Raw genomic sequence first — 14,723 nt, 5'->3', positions numbered from 1 at the left:
AAACTGTTTGAATGACGAACTTTCAACCATAAAATAAAATAAATAACTTTACGTTTTGACTGAATTTGCTCCACTCACTCACCTTTGATGCAAATTTTGTTTCGCTTGATAATCAATTTCGTGTCATTATGCTTCGGTGGTCCTTCGACGTGCAGATGAATGCCAACCGGCACCTCCTTGGTGACGTTTCCCCAGCACACGAGATGCACGGTGAAGCTTTCCACCGTCCGCGGGATGATGCCACTGGTCGGAATGTCAAGCTCGGGATGCTGTACCGCACCTTCGTTGTCATCGTAGTGGACCGATATCGTGTAAGGAAGCTGCAAAAAAAGAACAACGAGCAATGGTTAAAGGCGCAAGCAAAGTTGGGAAAAGTGAGAAATAAAAGACTGAATAAAAATGCTGCAAATTACACGTGGAAGACTCTCTCTCTCTCTCTCTCTCTCTCTCTCTCTCTCTCTCTCTAAATGGAACATCCTAATTGATGGTAATCGTACGAGAAGATGTGTCTGCTCAGCGGGACAGTAATCATCATCACCGTCGTACCGAACCGTACAGCACCGACGAAGTAAATTAATATTCAATATTGAATCAGCATTGGTGATCTGCGAAATAAATTTACCGATAATGATTTATCGTGTACAAAACAGGGGAAACGGTGGAATACAAGTGCGAGGAAAGCTTAATGAAGCGATGGACGGTGCTGTACCAGTCAGGCGAAGATGGACCGGACTTGGTTCGGCGCAAAAGTTTTATCGCAAGTTTTTCCCGGCAAACCCGGGCAAAAAGTATGTAACGATGCTTTTAATTAAAATTTTCGTGACCCACTCGACGTTCGGTGGGTGATTGATCTTGAGTGAAGCGCAGTTTGATTGAGTTTGGAGCAAGTTTGGTTCCGCCCAAAGTCCCGCCACCGTGCGATGGTTAATGAAGTAGAAGCATTTTAGATGAACTGGAGCACGAAAGGGCAATTAAATATTTCGTGTCTGTATTAGCAATGAGCGGAAAGCCATTTGAAGAAGAGTAAAGTTAAGCTTATTTTTAACAAAGTGAAGAATAAAATAGAATCACAATGAAAAATGCGTTCCGTTCCAAGTAGAGATCATGTAAAAGTAACGACCAAATGAAACGACTACTAGCACACAAAGCTTAATCAATATGTGAGTAAAAACCTGTCTTTACCATTCACATGTACAAGAGACCTCTCAGTGGCAAACTTTCTGCTTCACCACATCACAACGCACCTCGTCATCAAGCGCTCGGTGGCGATAAAACAATCGGGACCTGTCTGACACTCTCGGAATCTAATTAAAAACAACAAAGAGAACTAATTGATTCTCGTCTGCACCGTCGGTAATCGCATTAAGGGCAAGCAACAAATAGCCTTGCACCCTTGTGCTCTTTCCCCACACGTAGCATATTGGTTTCGCGTAGTTGGAAATTTTCGAAATCGGTCTGGGCCGTACAGGATGCTGTTGAACGCTTTTCGACTGGTCCGACCGGAGAGGACTTGGTTCTCACTCTATTCCCCAGGAACAAAGGCTAACTAGGAGTGTAATATGTTTGTAGCAGAATGTTCTTTGAGCTGTCATATTTGTTCCAAAACTTATCCTCCTACTTACATCCCCATGGTGGGTGAGAAGTTTCGTTTTGAAATTTTATTAAAAACATATTTACAATTTCATCAAGCCATGCTTCCTGCTTTACTGCAAAGAGGATAATTTCATTTGTCCACCATTTTGATGCTTTTAAACTCTGGCAACAACAGCAAAAAAAAAAAAAAGGCAAGGAAATCGTGCCCATCGGTTAATGTTGGTCCCGACCCAATCAGGGATGTATTTTGATTGAATTTTGAACTTCACCAGTGTCAGTTTGTTTGCAAATGGCAACCGACCGACCGGCGAAAGTGGACGACTTTTAGCAGCACAATTCGACGCGCCCGACTCCCGCAACAACGACACGACTCGACGCTGATTAATTGAGTTTATTTCGGGCAGATTTTGTCGACTTGAAAGTTCAAGTCGCTTGGCTGACAAATTAAATCAAACAAGACACCCGAGGCGGGGGAAGGACACGGTTTTCAACAGCCAAACAGCAAGGTCAGTGGAGAGATATCTCGCTTTGATTGCATTAAGCGATGGTATGGAAAACAGGGTTTTTTTTCCCCGTGCATCCGGAACCGGGGCTTTTGGTCTGTTATTTTTCCTGAAACAGTGACAAACCGACCAGGGCCATACACGCACTTTGCTGCATAACTTTATTAGTTCCGTCAGTTTTATGGAGTTTACTGTCGCTGAAAGCTGGTTTCGTTTTCCTTTTTTGCCCCCCCCCCCCCCCCTTTTTTAGTTGGCTGGAGAAAGGGTTTTGTTTTTGGGGAATGTCTTAGGAAAACGTGGCAGAGTTCCATTAGCCGTGGTGAAAGTTGTAAACTGTGGCTAATGGTGTTGCGTGTAATTTTATTATGGCAGCGAACGAGAATGAGCCTTTTTTGGTAGTTAAAAGCACGGCAAAATGCGCACCAAATTTTAGCCCAAAAGAATAAAAGCCTCTAATAAGATCCTTATTTTTGGTGTTGGATGAAGGTTAGCTAATGAAAACTGAGCGCTACAATGATAAGCCGTTGCTTGGGTGCATTATCATCGCCCCGCGTGCGAGCTACCAACCATCTTTTAAAACTGTGGAATGCTTTCGTATTATAAAGATTTATTAGGGCAATGAATCGAACCGCTCGGACTTCACCTCAGGGTGCGCTGCTAAAACGCAAAATGTAATACCTGCTTCCGGTTTTTGAATGATGCCTGGCCAGGCTATATTGAGAGATAAATTTTCATTTCATTCGAACATAAAGAATGTCCGGTGATCGTTCCGGGCCACATTTCCCGTGGGAGCACATGGGAATACTCCAAACACTTCGCACCGATACCGAACTCCAGCGCAGGAGCATCTGTTGAATGAAAGGGGTTACTGCCTATATGTGTGTGTTGGTTTGCTCTTGCTGGTCGAGTTCCTGCCCAGTCAGCACAGTGCAAAAAAAAGCAAAGTTAAAAGGAAGAGAATCTATTGAACGAACAAGTTCCGCTTACAGCACACAGCGAACGGTTCTAAATTTCCGTTTCGAATGGCATCAAAATCGTGAGACCGGACAGGGAAGGCAAACAAACCGCACTTTGGGGTTTTCACACAAAATGTGTGTTTGAGTGTGTGTGTGCGTGTGTGTGAGTGCTAGTTTTTTTGTGGTAGAATAACGATTTTCCGACTTCCGATACCACCAATACTGACCACCAGTTCAATTGGGGAGGGTTTCGAGCGTATCGAACGAAATTGAAATTTATGGCGATTTGTCGAACGGAAAGCGGAAGTTGGCACTATATATTTTTTTTATCTAGTCCTACTGTGTGAGTGTTTGCACTAAAGAATTGGTTCTTGATTTAAATTAATCCACTTGGTCCATGCTATAGCTGGAACCATATTCTACGGTTGAAGCATTTCTTTAAGGAGCTTTCGTGTAACAGAAACAAAAGTTACAGTGCATAACGTAACTAAATTACCCCTTGCGGTTATTAATATTTTACTTATTGTTTATTACAAAAAAAAAAAAAAATTACCTCATGGGCTATACAATCATGAACTTAATCTAATTTTAAAACAAAAAAACTATGATAAACTTAAGGAACCAGAGTTAAAATTGAGCTGTCAAACTTAAACTTTCTTTAATACTTAAAATGAAAACATAAATGAATGAGATAAGCGCAAAAAATACCATTCTTCATCTTTGTAAAGAATGATCTTTCATCTAGATTCGCGCAAAAATCGGTCGTTTAAATTAAAAAAAATAGTTGTTTCAGTTTTTGCTTGACTTTTGATGCAATCAGATTCGATCCATCGTTAGAATTCCTTTCCTTTTGTATTTTTACCGTACTACTAGGGTTGCCCATATTTTTTTCGCTTAAGGATCTACCATATGTAGACACCATTTTCATAGTTTTTTTTGTTCGTTTGCGTTGCTAATAGTTTACATAACATTCACGAAAAGAAAGCAAAAAATTACTAACACCCTATTGGCAAAATCTGCTTACTTAGGTACTACTAGGGCAAATTTGCATCGGAGAATCCCTTAGTAGTGGCTATTAATGCAATTTTGTCAATAGAGTAGTGATAATTCAGCATTAAATATTCAGGTTGTCAGGGAAGTCAGTTATGGCAGACCGAAATTTCTGTAGTATGTAGGATCAAAGTGAAAGAATAAAAGAAGAAGAAGAGAAAGAAGAAGTACGCAATTTTTGGATGATAAAAATTATAAACAAATAGAACAGCTAGAGCAAATCAATGATTGGGCCACGATATTTTAATGTTGAAGGAATCGAAGAAAATCAATCATATACTTACAATTCTGAGAAACAAAACGGTAAAATAAAATCTCAAAACTATTTCAATCTACTATATTTGTTAAGAACGGTTCAAGTGACTGTCTCCGCAGGGTACTTAAAAGACAACTCTGCTACTGCTCAAAGCCCGAAGCTGAAATCGGAGATCAGGAAAAATGCGTAAAAGCATCAGGGAGAGGCGTAGGACCATCACATTGGACACAGATACAATCATAAAAAAACATTATTAATTTATCTGTATAAATGCGAAAAAATATATGTTGTGGTTCGACAAAAGAAGCTTTTTTTGTAGGTGATCGAAAGAAAGACGGCTGCAGGACGCATTAATATTTGTAAAACTAAAATAAATAAAACCAAAAGACGTTAAAGGCGAAACAACTAAAATATGCTTCATCAATGAAGCGTTGCCGAAGACAAAACCTAGGAATGATTTATTATGCTGTTCTGTATAAAAACCATATGCTCGTACATTTACGTTAAGCACTGTGTATTCAACATTCAACATGAGAATGGAAACATTTGTTAATCGTCAAGGTTTTCCACAGCTCAGATTTGTACGTATAATCCGATGCGTGTTTCAGCGTGTTTACTATCAGCCTTTTTAAGTAGCTTTTCTTTTAACAACTTAAAATCAACAACAGCTGAGAACGTCTCTATCTATTCGTTTCGTGCGTTTCTGCCAACGCGCTTGGCAGTGTTGGTAGAAATCACTACCAAAACTTTGACACGAAACTGTCATCGAATAATTTGCATAAACGGAAAATTGCTACAACTCTAATGGAACGAGTTCCATTCCACGACAAGCTCTCCAAGGCGGAAGGTGTAAGCACGAAGGAAGTGAAAGAAAAAAATCCAAAACAAACACTCACAACACAACGAAACAAATGTAAACCAACAAACGCTCAAATGAATCGCACCATTTCAGGGGTTTTCTTTTATTCCCACGTACCAATCCTGCAGGAAGTCCTGTGTAAAAACTGCCGTTTCTTGTTCATTTTCCACACCCATTGACATGCAAACTAAGTGGAAAAGAAAGTGAAACGAAAGAACATTACACAGGATGAAACGTTTCACGGTAGGCAAAGCCTTTTTTTTTCTCGTTACTACTTTTTGGCGTTCCTATTACTGTTACCCAAAGTTGTGTTTGCCTTATCGGGCGATTGGAGAAGGGATTGTTCCTAACCAGCACAACACGACTCCGAATGATGGGGTGGCTCGAGGTCTAAGGACTTTATCAACGCTACATGGACAAGCGTTTTGTTGGCTTAATGATGGCAGAATTTTTGTTAACTTCCCGTCCCGTTTGCCATTCCCGTCGAGGTTTAGCAGTGCAAATTAGGTTTGACCCAGTTCGGTTGGGTGGGCAGCGTTCCGGGCACTTTTCCGGTTCAAACTTTCCCCGCAAAACGATTCGGTGTTTTTTTAAGTGCGCCACCTAAAACGAATGTCATCGTGTCTTTCTCGCAACAGCTGAGGAAGATTGCGAGAGGAGTTTTTGTTTTTGTTTTGTAAGGAAGAATAATAAAGAATGGAAATTTTATTGATTAAAGGAGGAACAATTTCACTTTTCTGCATACCTAAACCGCGTCTACATGGGCCGTAAAAAAATCAAACCTATCCTGATTGAAGATATTTTGTTGCTTTGTGTTGGCAAGCGTTTAAGGAGAAAGGAAATTGCAAATAGTTAAATGATTCAAAATATTCCGAAGCTTTTTTTTCTGTACAGTAAATGCAGAACGGAAGAAAATCGCTAATATTCCACCATAGCAGCTTTACTTAAACGATAGACTTTGTCTGCTGCCGTACGGTACGTGTGAAGAAAATCCAAGCACGGCCACAAAGGATTTGCTAAAAAATCGTACGATCCAAAGCTTTCGCTCAATTTCCAATCCCTCGCAAAGCTTCATTGTAATGCAGCGTTACACTTCCTTGTGCTGTCTTTCCATCCGTTATCGGGAAAAAGGAGGCAAAAGGTACGAACCAAAAACCACGGTTGGTTTTGGGATCAGCGCCAAAAGCATGTATGGCCAAGCAACCACGACCAATAACACGACCCAGGCATCCCATCCCGGACTTGATCGTATCATCGACTTTATCCGCAACATATCTCTTCTCCGATGGCTATCGAAGGGATATGGTGTAAGACCACTCCGAACATTCTTCTTTGTTTTTTTTTGCGGACACCATCTAAATAGTCGGATGCAATTCCTGCCTAATGGTGCAGAATCGGTATCCATTGTTTACACTGCGTACACACTCATGTTTGCACAAAAGTAGTGTCTACTGGCTGACACACGGACCTGCTGGAGGATCTTTCCGGTAAGGAAGGATAATAAAAAATGGCACAGAATATTCCGATCAGACATCATAAACGTGATGAAACGCAAAAATTGCGGTACAGTACGAACGATTGGGCATGAGATTGCTTGAAGGGACGGGATACGGGTTTCGTAAGCCGCTAGGGGAAGCTGTCTGCATTTTCATCGGATATCGCATCATTGCACCCAAGTGAGGTGAATAGAAAGTGTTCGTTGTGAAGAATCGACATATTTGAGCACTATGTGTGTGTTGTGAACCGTAAATAGAGTGGAAAGGTTCTTCTGATTATCTGGGAAATTTGTTCACATTGAAGTTTAATTAACTTACATGATCACAGAAAAAAGCGCTGGGCACTATTGGTCGATTTTTTGAATTTTTTATTACTTGTCTCAGCTTGTTTAAACCAAAACTGGTCTAACAAAGTGATTATTTGCCAAGGAGTTTAGTGGAAATGACAAGATTTGTCTTGTCATTTTAAGTCTTCAGCAAATATTCAAAGAGAAGTGGTCAGGTTTCGTCCTCAAATTTTTGCTAAAATCCAAGCGCAAATTAGTTGACATCATCCACATTGAATTGCTCATGACCACGAAAGACTGTTTTTGTATTAATTTAAAAAAAAGTCGAGATTGAAGCTATTCTGTGTGTAACAAATTGCTGTCTTTATGTGCCCGGTAGGCACCAGCGTTTTATCACTCCGTATTTCTCTACATTGAAAACTTACAACTTTTAACATAATAATATTCCAATATTATATATAATGATTAGCCATCAGAGCAAACTACCAAGAAAAAAATAATACTCTTTCTATTCGCCTGCAACACTGAGCAAACAGTTTCCCAAAGACGAATTCAAAATTGGCACATTTTGTCAATTACACAGGTCACCTTACTGAACAATTCTTTAATCTATGTTTTGAGACAGACATTTGAGACAGGCAGGGTCCTGTGTTCAGATTCATGCATAAGTTATTATTGGTGTGTAGCTATCCTTTGTAGCCTTGCCTTCAAAGTGAGTTTTTATTGAATGCCCTGACGTATTTTTTCCGCGAGGAAAGCCAAGACGTCTTAAAACTAATAAAACAGAAGCATTTATTTTATTCATTTATTTTTTAATATTTTATTTATACTATATTATTACGGCTTACCACCGTATTGTCACCACCGCTTGTGGTGACAATAAGCATTTATTTTATAATAGATATATAGGATAGAGACTCCTCTCCTCTGGAGTCTCAAGCTCTGTTATGTAGCAGCAGTTAGCCAAAGAATCGAGCAGGAGGCATAAACAGTTGGGATAAAGATTTACAAGACAAAAACCAAAATAATGGTGGCTTTTCTAACAAACATCAATTTATCAGGGATCGTTCATGTTTGGTGATTGCATTTTTAGGTCATTCAAAACTTTACAAGTTCGAACTACGCACAAGGGTGCATAGCTCTGACTAGCAACGAGTCACACTGCAAAACCTCTAGCGAGGTACGAAGCTGGGACGGTACACAATCATCAGAGCACACAAAACAGTACAGTGTACGCAAACTTTACAGTCCCAGTACTCTCACACGTCTCTGAGATATCGAATTTGTCCAAAACTGGCCTTTCAGCTGCACTCGGGAGGAAGATTCTCAGAAGGATTTTTTGTCCAAGGTGTAATGACAATGGAATTCAATGACAAGCTGTACGGCGGTGTCACCATGGGTCAGTGAATCAAAACCTCCAGGCTCCGGTGGACTGGTTATGTCATGAGAATGACACAGGACAACCCATCCTGCAAAAGTCTTTTCAGGCCGTCCATATTGATAGACGAGGCGTGTGAAAAATGAGTAAAATATTGGGTTCGAAGATAATTGCACTTGACTGTGAGCTATGAAAGGATTTAATTATGAGGCGATATTTGGTGCTATCGTGGCAATTTTTTGATAATTCAACATAACAATATTTTAAATAGTTTTTTTTATTCATAAAAGACGGCCAGACCGTATTGCTTAACGTAAAGTAGTTGTTGCCTTAATAAAAAGTTAAACAAAAACGAGGCGTAGGAATTTTACTTACAGTACAATAACTTTTTTTTTTAAATTCTCGAACATAACTCGGTTACAAATCAGAGAGATCTATAAGAATACTGTCTTCTCTTCGTAAGTTTACTTTTTGTATTAATCAAAAATGATCGCCGAGCTTAACCCGACGCATCTCCATTTGTCCCATCACCAAACTCACTCAAACTCTCACCGGTTAATCAGGTGTCGCTAAGTGTAGAACCGGAACGAAGTGCTGACATTAACCGCGAACGAGGCTACAAAATGCTGACACTGGCTGCTCCCGCAATGGGTGCGACGTCATGCACCTACATGTGCTGAGCAGCAATATCCACTTAAAATCGAATCAAATCGATTGCAGCAACATTAAAAAAACGAAGCAAATGTAAGCATTTTTAGGTATATAAGAACGACTAATTAGAATAAACTCATGGTCAATTTGAAAACTAGCTTCGACGAGGCTAGAAATCGATCCCGGCTTATTACCATCCGCCCAAATCTCTCATCCGAAATACTCCACCCGATTGCAAAGAGACAAACACTCGGCCCCGGTCATACCAGGGTTACCACACTTGTGACAACAATCGATTTCACGATTTCTTACTAATTTCTTACTTATTGAGCACACGAGTTTGTTTTATATGATTTACACTGGATTGCTTCTGCCACCGTCACTGAACTTAGATTTTTGAGTTCCTTTTATTATTTTCAGACTCTATTTGTAATTCAGATTGTTGCTTACAAATGTAAGCAAAATCTTCTATATATGCGCGACGTACCCGAACCACCCCCGATCGTCTTCGTTGCTTAGTAACTTAGCAACAGCGAGCAAGCGAGTGCAGCGAGCGAAGCAAGAAATGAGAGAAAGGCGGGTGTACATCCCTCCAACGAGCACTAGATTGCACGAAAATTCGAAGATTTTCCAAATTATATCTAAATGCTCATACAGGAAGGATGCGCTACTCTATCGCTACAAGTTTTATGATTGGTTTTACGTTAATTATGAATTTGTTTTGCAACAATTTTGAAAAATTCTCGACTATAGCATTATAAGAGCAAAACAATTTTTTTTTGAATTAAAATAAAAGAATAGATCAGGAAGGGGAGCTAGATAGAGAGGGTGCACGAAGACGAGCATGGAAGGAAGATAGGGAAACGGAGAAGCCAAACAGATTGGAAAAATAATTAAAACAATAATCATTCGCACCTATTCAGACCCAGCAAGAGACAGGATACGACGGCAACGCTGAGCCAGAAATGCCAAATACATTGCGTATAGCAAAGCGACTGAAAGTCCTCTGAATCCACTCCACTATTCCTATAGCTCCAACGCTAGAGGGGGATCAAATGATTGAGGCATATTCCAACGATGAGTAGACTAGGGAAACGAACAAAGACTTCAATTATCTTATGTCCGCCGATCAGTCCGCTTATATGAATATCCGCCTCTGGGATAGATGAGGGAATAATATTAGGACTAAACGAGAAGGAGAGCTTAAGATTCCGTAGCGCATGGCGATGGAAAAATAACAAATTTTAAAATTTCAGCACAACCACATGAAGAACAAATACCGCAACAATTTATTACCACGAATCGGGGCCCTGTTTTGAAAACCCACAGATACTGCCTTCGCTACGTATTGGCACATTCCGGACCAATTGTTAATTTGGGTTAGAATTAGTTCAAGTATGATTACTGGCAACGATAAGAGTTGCGTCTCTTATCGTTGCTCAGAGTCGAAATTGCTTATCATATATGCTTTACATATTTCTTTTTCTAATGCTAAACAATGACAGCCGATAAGAAATGTTGACAACTATTACACCTATACATCCGAGCAAATGTGCCATTTCACGTCCATTTTGTAGAAGAACATGTATTCGAACCGGTGAGAGTGTCAAAAATTTCTATCTTTAGTTATTAGCGTTACGACCAATGGCTGTCAATGCAATAAAAAGGTTTAAATGCATCTCGGAATTTGCATGGATCCCAGAGTGTGCGGGCACAAAGGTAGGTTCTACCGGGCCCTGGCTAGTTTAAGAAGAAAAAAATAAATCGCAACGTAAAAGTTTCCGATGTCCATTATGATCAAATTGTTCATAGTTTTCTGAGTGAACAACGATGCTTTATCTGCCATTTCAAAGCATTTTCAATATTCCTTTAAAACCATGTTTTCTTCCATTACTTACCGGATATGCGGTGCGGCTTTGCCAGGAAAAGCGTAAAAAATCGATGCCAGGCTTCATTGGTACAACGAAGCTCATAGCATAATCATTCACAGCACCATCACGGACGTAAAAGAGATCGGCTTCGATACCTGAAAAAAGCAAGTAAAAAATTACAATTAAAATAACTTTCACAGTGCACAAAATCACTCGCCCCAAAATGCATAAAGAAGTAAAGTGTACAAAGCGCACAGAACATGTTTTAAAACACTCACGCCACCATCATAAACCACAGACCCAAGAATATTGTCCCGATCCGTGGTACAGGAAATGTAGAATGGAATTAAGGAGTCTTTGTGTTGGCGCACTTTCCTTTTTTTCCACCCCCCCGAACGTAATTAAAATAAAATATCTAACCCCGTTGTTAGCAGGTAATGAGGTGCCCCAAAAGCTCCGGCGTGTACGGAAGTGTTTGCTGACGGCACCTTCAGACGTGCGCCGTCGGGTTGCGTAATTGTTGCAAAATCCTTCTCCCTGGCTCCCTGGTAGCTCACGTCAACCTATTGGTAACCCACGGAAAGGGTTATGGTAACTGGCAGCAACAGATCGTACGCTAGCTTTTAGATTCGGGTTGAATCAGCTTTTAGTACGGCATGTCGGAAATGCTGCGTTACATACAGACGTTACATCGGGCACCATAAAATAGAATGACAAACGACACACGTACGGGAATGTATGGCAACGAGCAGCAACAGCAGCACCGGAACATGTCTCACTTGATTAAGCAACAAAACGTGTGTGAGCTGGATGTGGTTGTGTGTGTGTTCGGTTCTGTTATTAGAGGTTTACGGTGTTTGGTAATTTAGCACGAGAAGAGAAATTCAGGCACAACAAAGCTTGTTGGAAGGAATGAAGCACGTCAGCTACAGCCACATATACAAATGGCAACCGAAAGTGCGATGAATCTTTGGCTCGAATTTCTCATTTCCTTATGAAAGGCACATCGGGTATAGTTGGGAAAGTTCATTACACGTACGCGTAATAATATTGGGCAGGGCGTTGGAAGGGGTTTCGAAGGAATTAAGAATGTAGGAAATGGAATTGGATTTGTGACGCAATTGCATACGCAAAGTAAAACTCCAAATGAGAATCGTTTTATACTTAAAATTTTTTTAGAAGCCAGAAAAAAATTTAAAGGACATTAGGACTGAAAGGCTTTGAAATAATTTTAAAACAAAATTTCCAACGTTACTTCATGTGACAAGTTACTTGAGAACCACTTTGTGTCGTACAGATGTAACTAGATGTAATACAGTCTCCCTGTGTAGAATATTTTTCAGAAATGAATATAAAATTTTGACTTCCGTGCACAAAGCATCTTAGAATATACTGAATTCTATTAACCAGCTGCCTTCACACATATACACACATCCACACTGCATGCGAGATGTTCCGAATCTGCTGAAAAATAGCTCTTTCTGATGAAACTTCCTGGGCTGGTGCTTGAGGCTACAGAGCTGTCGGTTTTCACACGGTAGGACTGAAGTTCAATTTCTGCCCGAAGCGTTCCTGATCAATAAATCTACCAAGCTATTCGAGGGCCGGCTTTTGACCTTGAAGGTCGCTAAGCAAGGAAGTAGAAGAGAAAATGAAACTCTGACTTATTGTTTTAATTAGTTCAATACTTTTGTTCACTCTGCTTCTTCTTTTTCTTGGCTTTGCGACCTCTTAGGCCACGCCGGCCATTGAAAATGGCTTACTAGACTTGCCGATACCAACTAGTTGGATAGTCAGTCCTCACTACAGAGGGACGGTCCGGATGGGTTTTGAACTCAGGTCTTGCCATATGAAGACCGGTGGCGCTGTCGCCTGCACCATCGGGCTGCCTCAGTCAAAACATCCAAATACTCCTGTAGGACAATTCTGTGATTCATCACAAGAGCAACTAAAACAGCTTCAGCATCATTGTAATTATGCGCCAAATCTCAGGAATATTTCTAGTTTTAAGTAATCGTTCTTGAACTTCTATTCCAAGATATCCTTAATTGAGAAATAAAAAATATATCAATTATCAGACAAAGTAAGGACTAGTACAGATAACATTTCTTGTCAAATCATATTTATAGTTATTAAATGAGCGGGAGTCTTAAACACCAGGGTTGATTCGCAATTTCTTGAAATTAATTGTTATAATTATTATATTTTCTTTAAATAATATTTTCAATTTTTAAACCAGGAAACATATGAGTCTGGCATAAGAGTCGTCTTCTAAATCTAAATAGCATGAAAACTCTTTACATTAAAAATCTAAAACCTACGAAAACTAAACCGTTCCCACCGAAACTAGTGTTGGCCGTTCCGGTTCGAGCCTAGTGAAATAGTTCCATTCCTTTTTTTCGATCGTTCCGTTTCGATCCTTTTTTCGAAATCTTTCCGTTCCGATACTTTCGTTCTGATCCGTTTTTTCATTTGGTTCCGACTTTTTCATCCAATCCGTTCCTTTCATTCCGTTCTGTTTTTTTTTGTTCCGTTCCGTGCTTTGTTTCGTTCCGTATCGGATATTCAGTTTTCAATATGAAAAATAAGCACTGTTTATGGTTTTGTTTTTTTCCCTAATCCCAATTTTTTCCGGCTGTCATAATCTATTAGAAAAAATTTGCGGCTAAACATCTTCATCAACGTTTTTAATTTCTGCATCGGTTCTTTTGCACTCCAGGGTCGCAATCCGTTCCTTTTGCGATTTGAACCAGTTCCGTTCCGTTCCTTTTTTTTCGGTAAATTTCCCAACACTAATCCATACACACGCTCCCACTTTCAGTTTCTATGCTATCATCAATAAAATTTTCTTCCAGTTACACTAATACTACAGTGTCATACAGAACGACCGAAACTTTCTTCTCGCTTTATCCCTCACCGTATAATTTTCTGTACGTGAAATGCTCGGAAATGAATCAACCAAAGTGATGCGTTGTGGTTGTGGAAGATTTTTGGGCTTGCATACGCTTTCGACCGAAAACACCCCCGAAGAACCGAGAGGAACACGACGATATGATGGAAATTATGTTAAGTGACCAACTTTTGCGCCAACTATTACCATATTGATAAAATGTGTTCCTTCTTCACATGATGCCAAATGCACACGTACAGCAGGCCGGAGGGCATGGACGTATGGATTGAAAATGAAAGGTAAGGAATGATGGAGAGATGGGACCTTAACTTGTGAGTGGCACAATGTGAGAAATTGCGAAACATTCGCACCGGAATGCAATTATCATCCTCACCCGGACGAAAAGTTTGCGGCGGATAGGGAATAGGGTGGAGGTCGGCGGGTGGATGGAAACTACTTTCCAGTTCAAGCGCTTTCCGTCATCAGGTTGCTCGGGTGTGTGAGTAGCGCCATTCAGTCAAGTCAGTCAGTTTCAAAACACTCAGACGCCACTATCAATTTTATTTATCATGGAAAATTGAATGTAGAACCCTTTGCTGTTTGGCTGTTGCCGACTCTGTAGTGCTTTGCATCATCACAGATACACGTATATCCCCACAGAGATCTTTGGGGGTTTGTTACCACTGGAGGTGGAAGTTTTGGGTCCCTTCTTGGTGTGAGCATCCTAGCAAATAGGACCGATAGACACGTGGCAGAAGTGAACGTGCTAAAAAGGAGTCCCACCTTTCTACATATTAAGGGTAGGGCAAATCCCACAAAAACTTATCTTTGGTTCGTTCGTAGCACCCCAAAACCCCCACACCGTTGGCGATGGTTTCTAGGTGTAGCAGATATTGGCGAAATATGTGGCAGAGTGGCTCAAGCGAGATATTT

At 40.3% G+C, this 14,723-nt stretch overlaps 1 protein-coding gene across 1 annotated transcript in view; it reads right to left on the bottom strand.

Moving 5' to 3' along the window:
* The window catches only part of LOC126561839 (tyrosine-protein kinase Drl), a 483,362-nt gene that overhangs the window by 453,095 nt on the left and 15,544 nt on the right, over positions 1-14,723 (bottom strand). The window contains exons 2-3 of the mRNA XM_050218172.1: positions 10,928-11,055; positions 83-320 (exon numbers count right to left, since the gene is read on the bottom strand). Coding sequence (XP_050074129.1) covers positions 83-320; positions 10,928-11,055 — 366 coding nt within the window. The remainder of the gene's footprint in view (positions 1-82; positions 321-10,927; positions 11,056-14,723) is intronic.

Source organism: Anopheles maculipalpis, chromosome 3RL, assembly GCF_943734695.1.
Source record: "Anopheles maculipalpis chromosome 3RL, idAnoMacuDA_375_x, whole genome shotgun sequence".
NCBI classification, from domain to species: domain Eukaryota; kingdom Metazoa; phylum Arthropoda; class Insecta; order Diptera; family Culicidae; genus Anopheles; species Anopheles maculipalpis.
The sequence above is the reverse complement of the archived record's forward strand: the minus strand, read 5'-3'. Positions and strand labels throughout refer to the sequence as shown.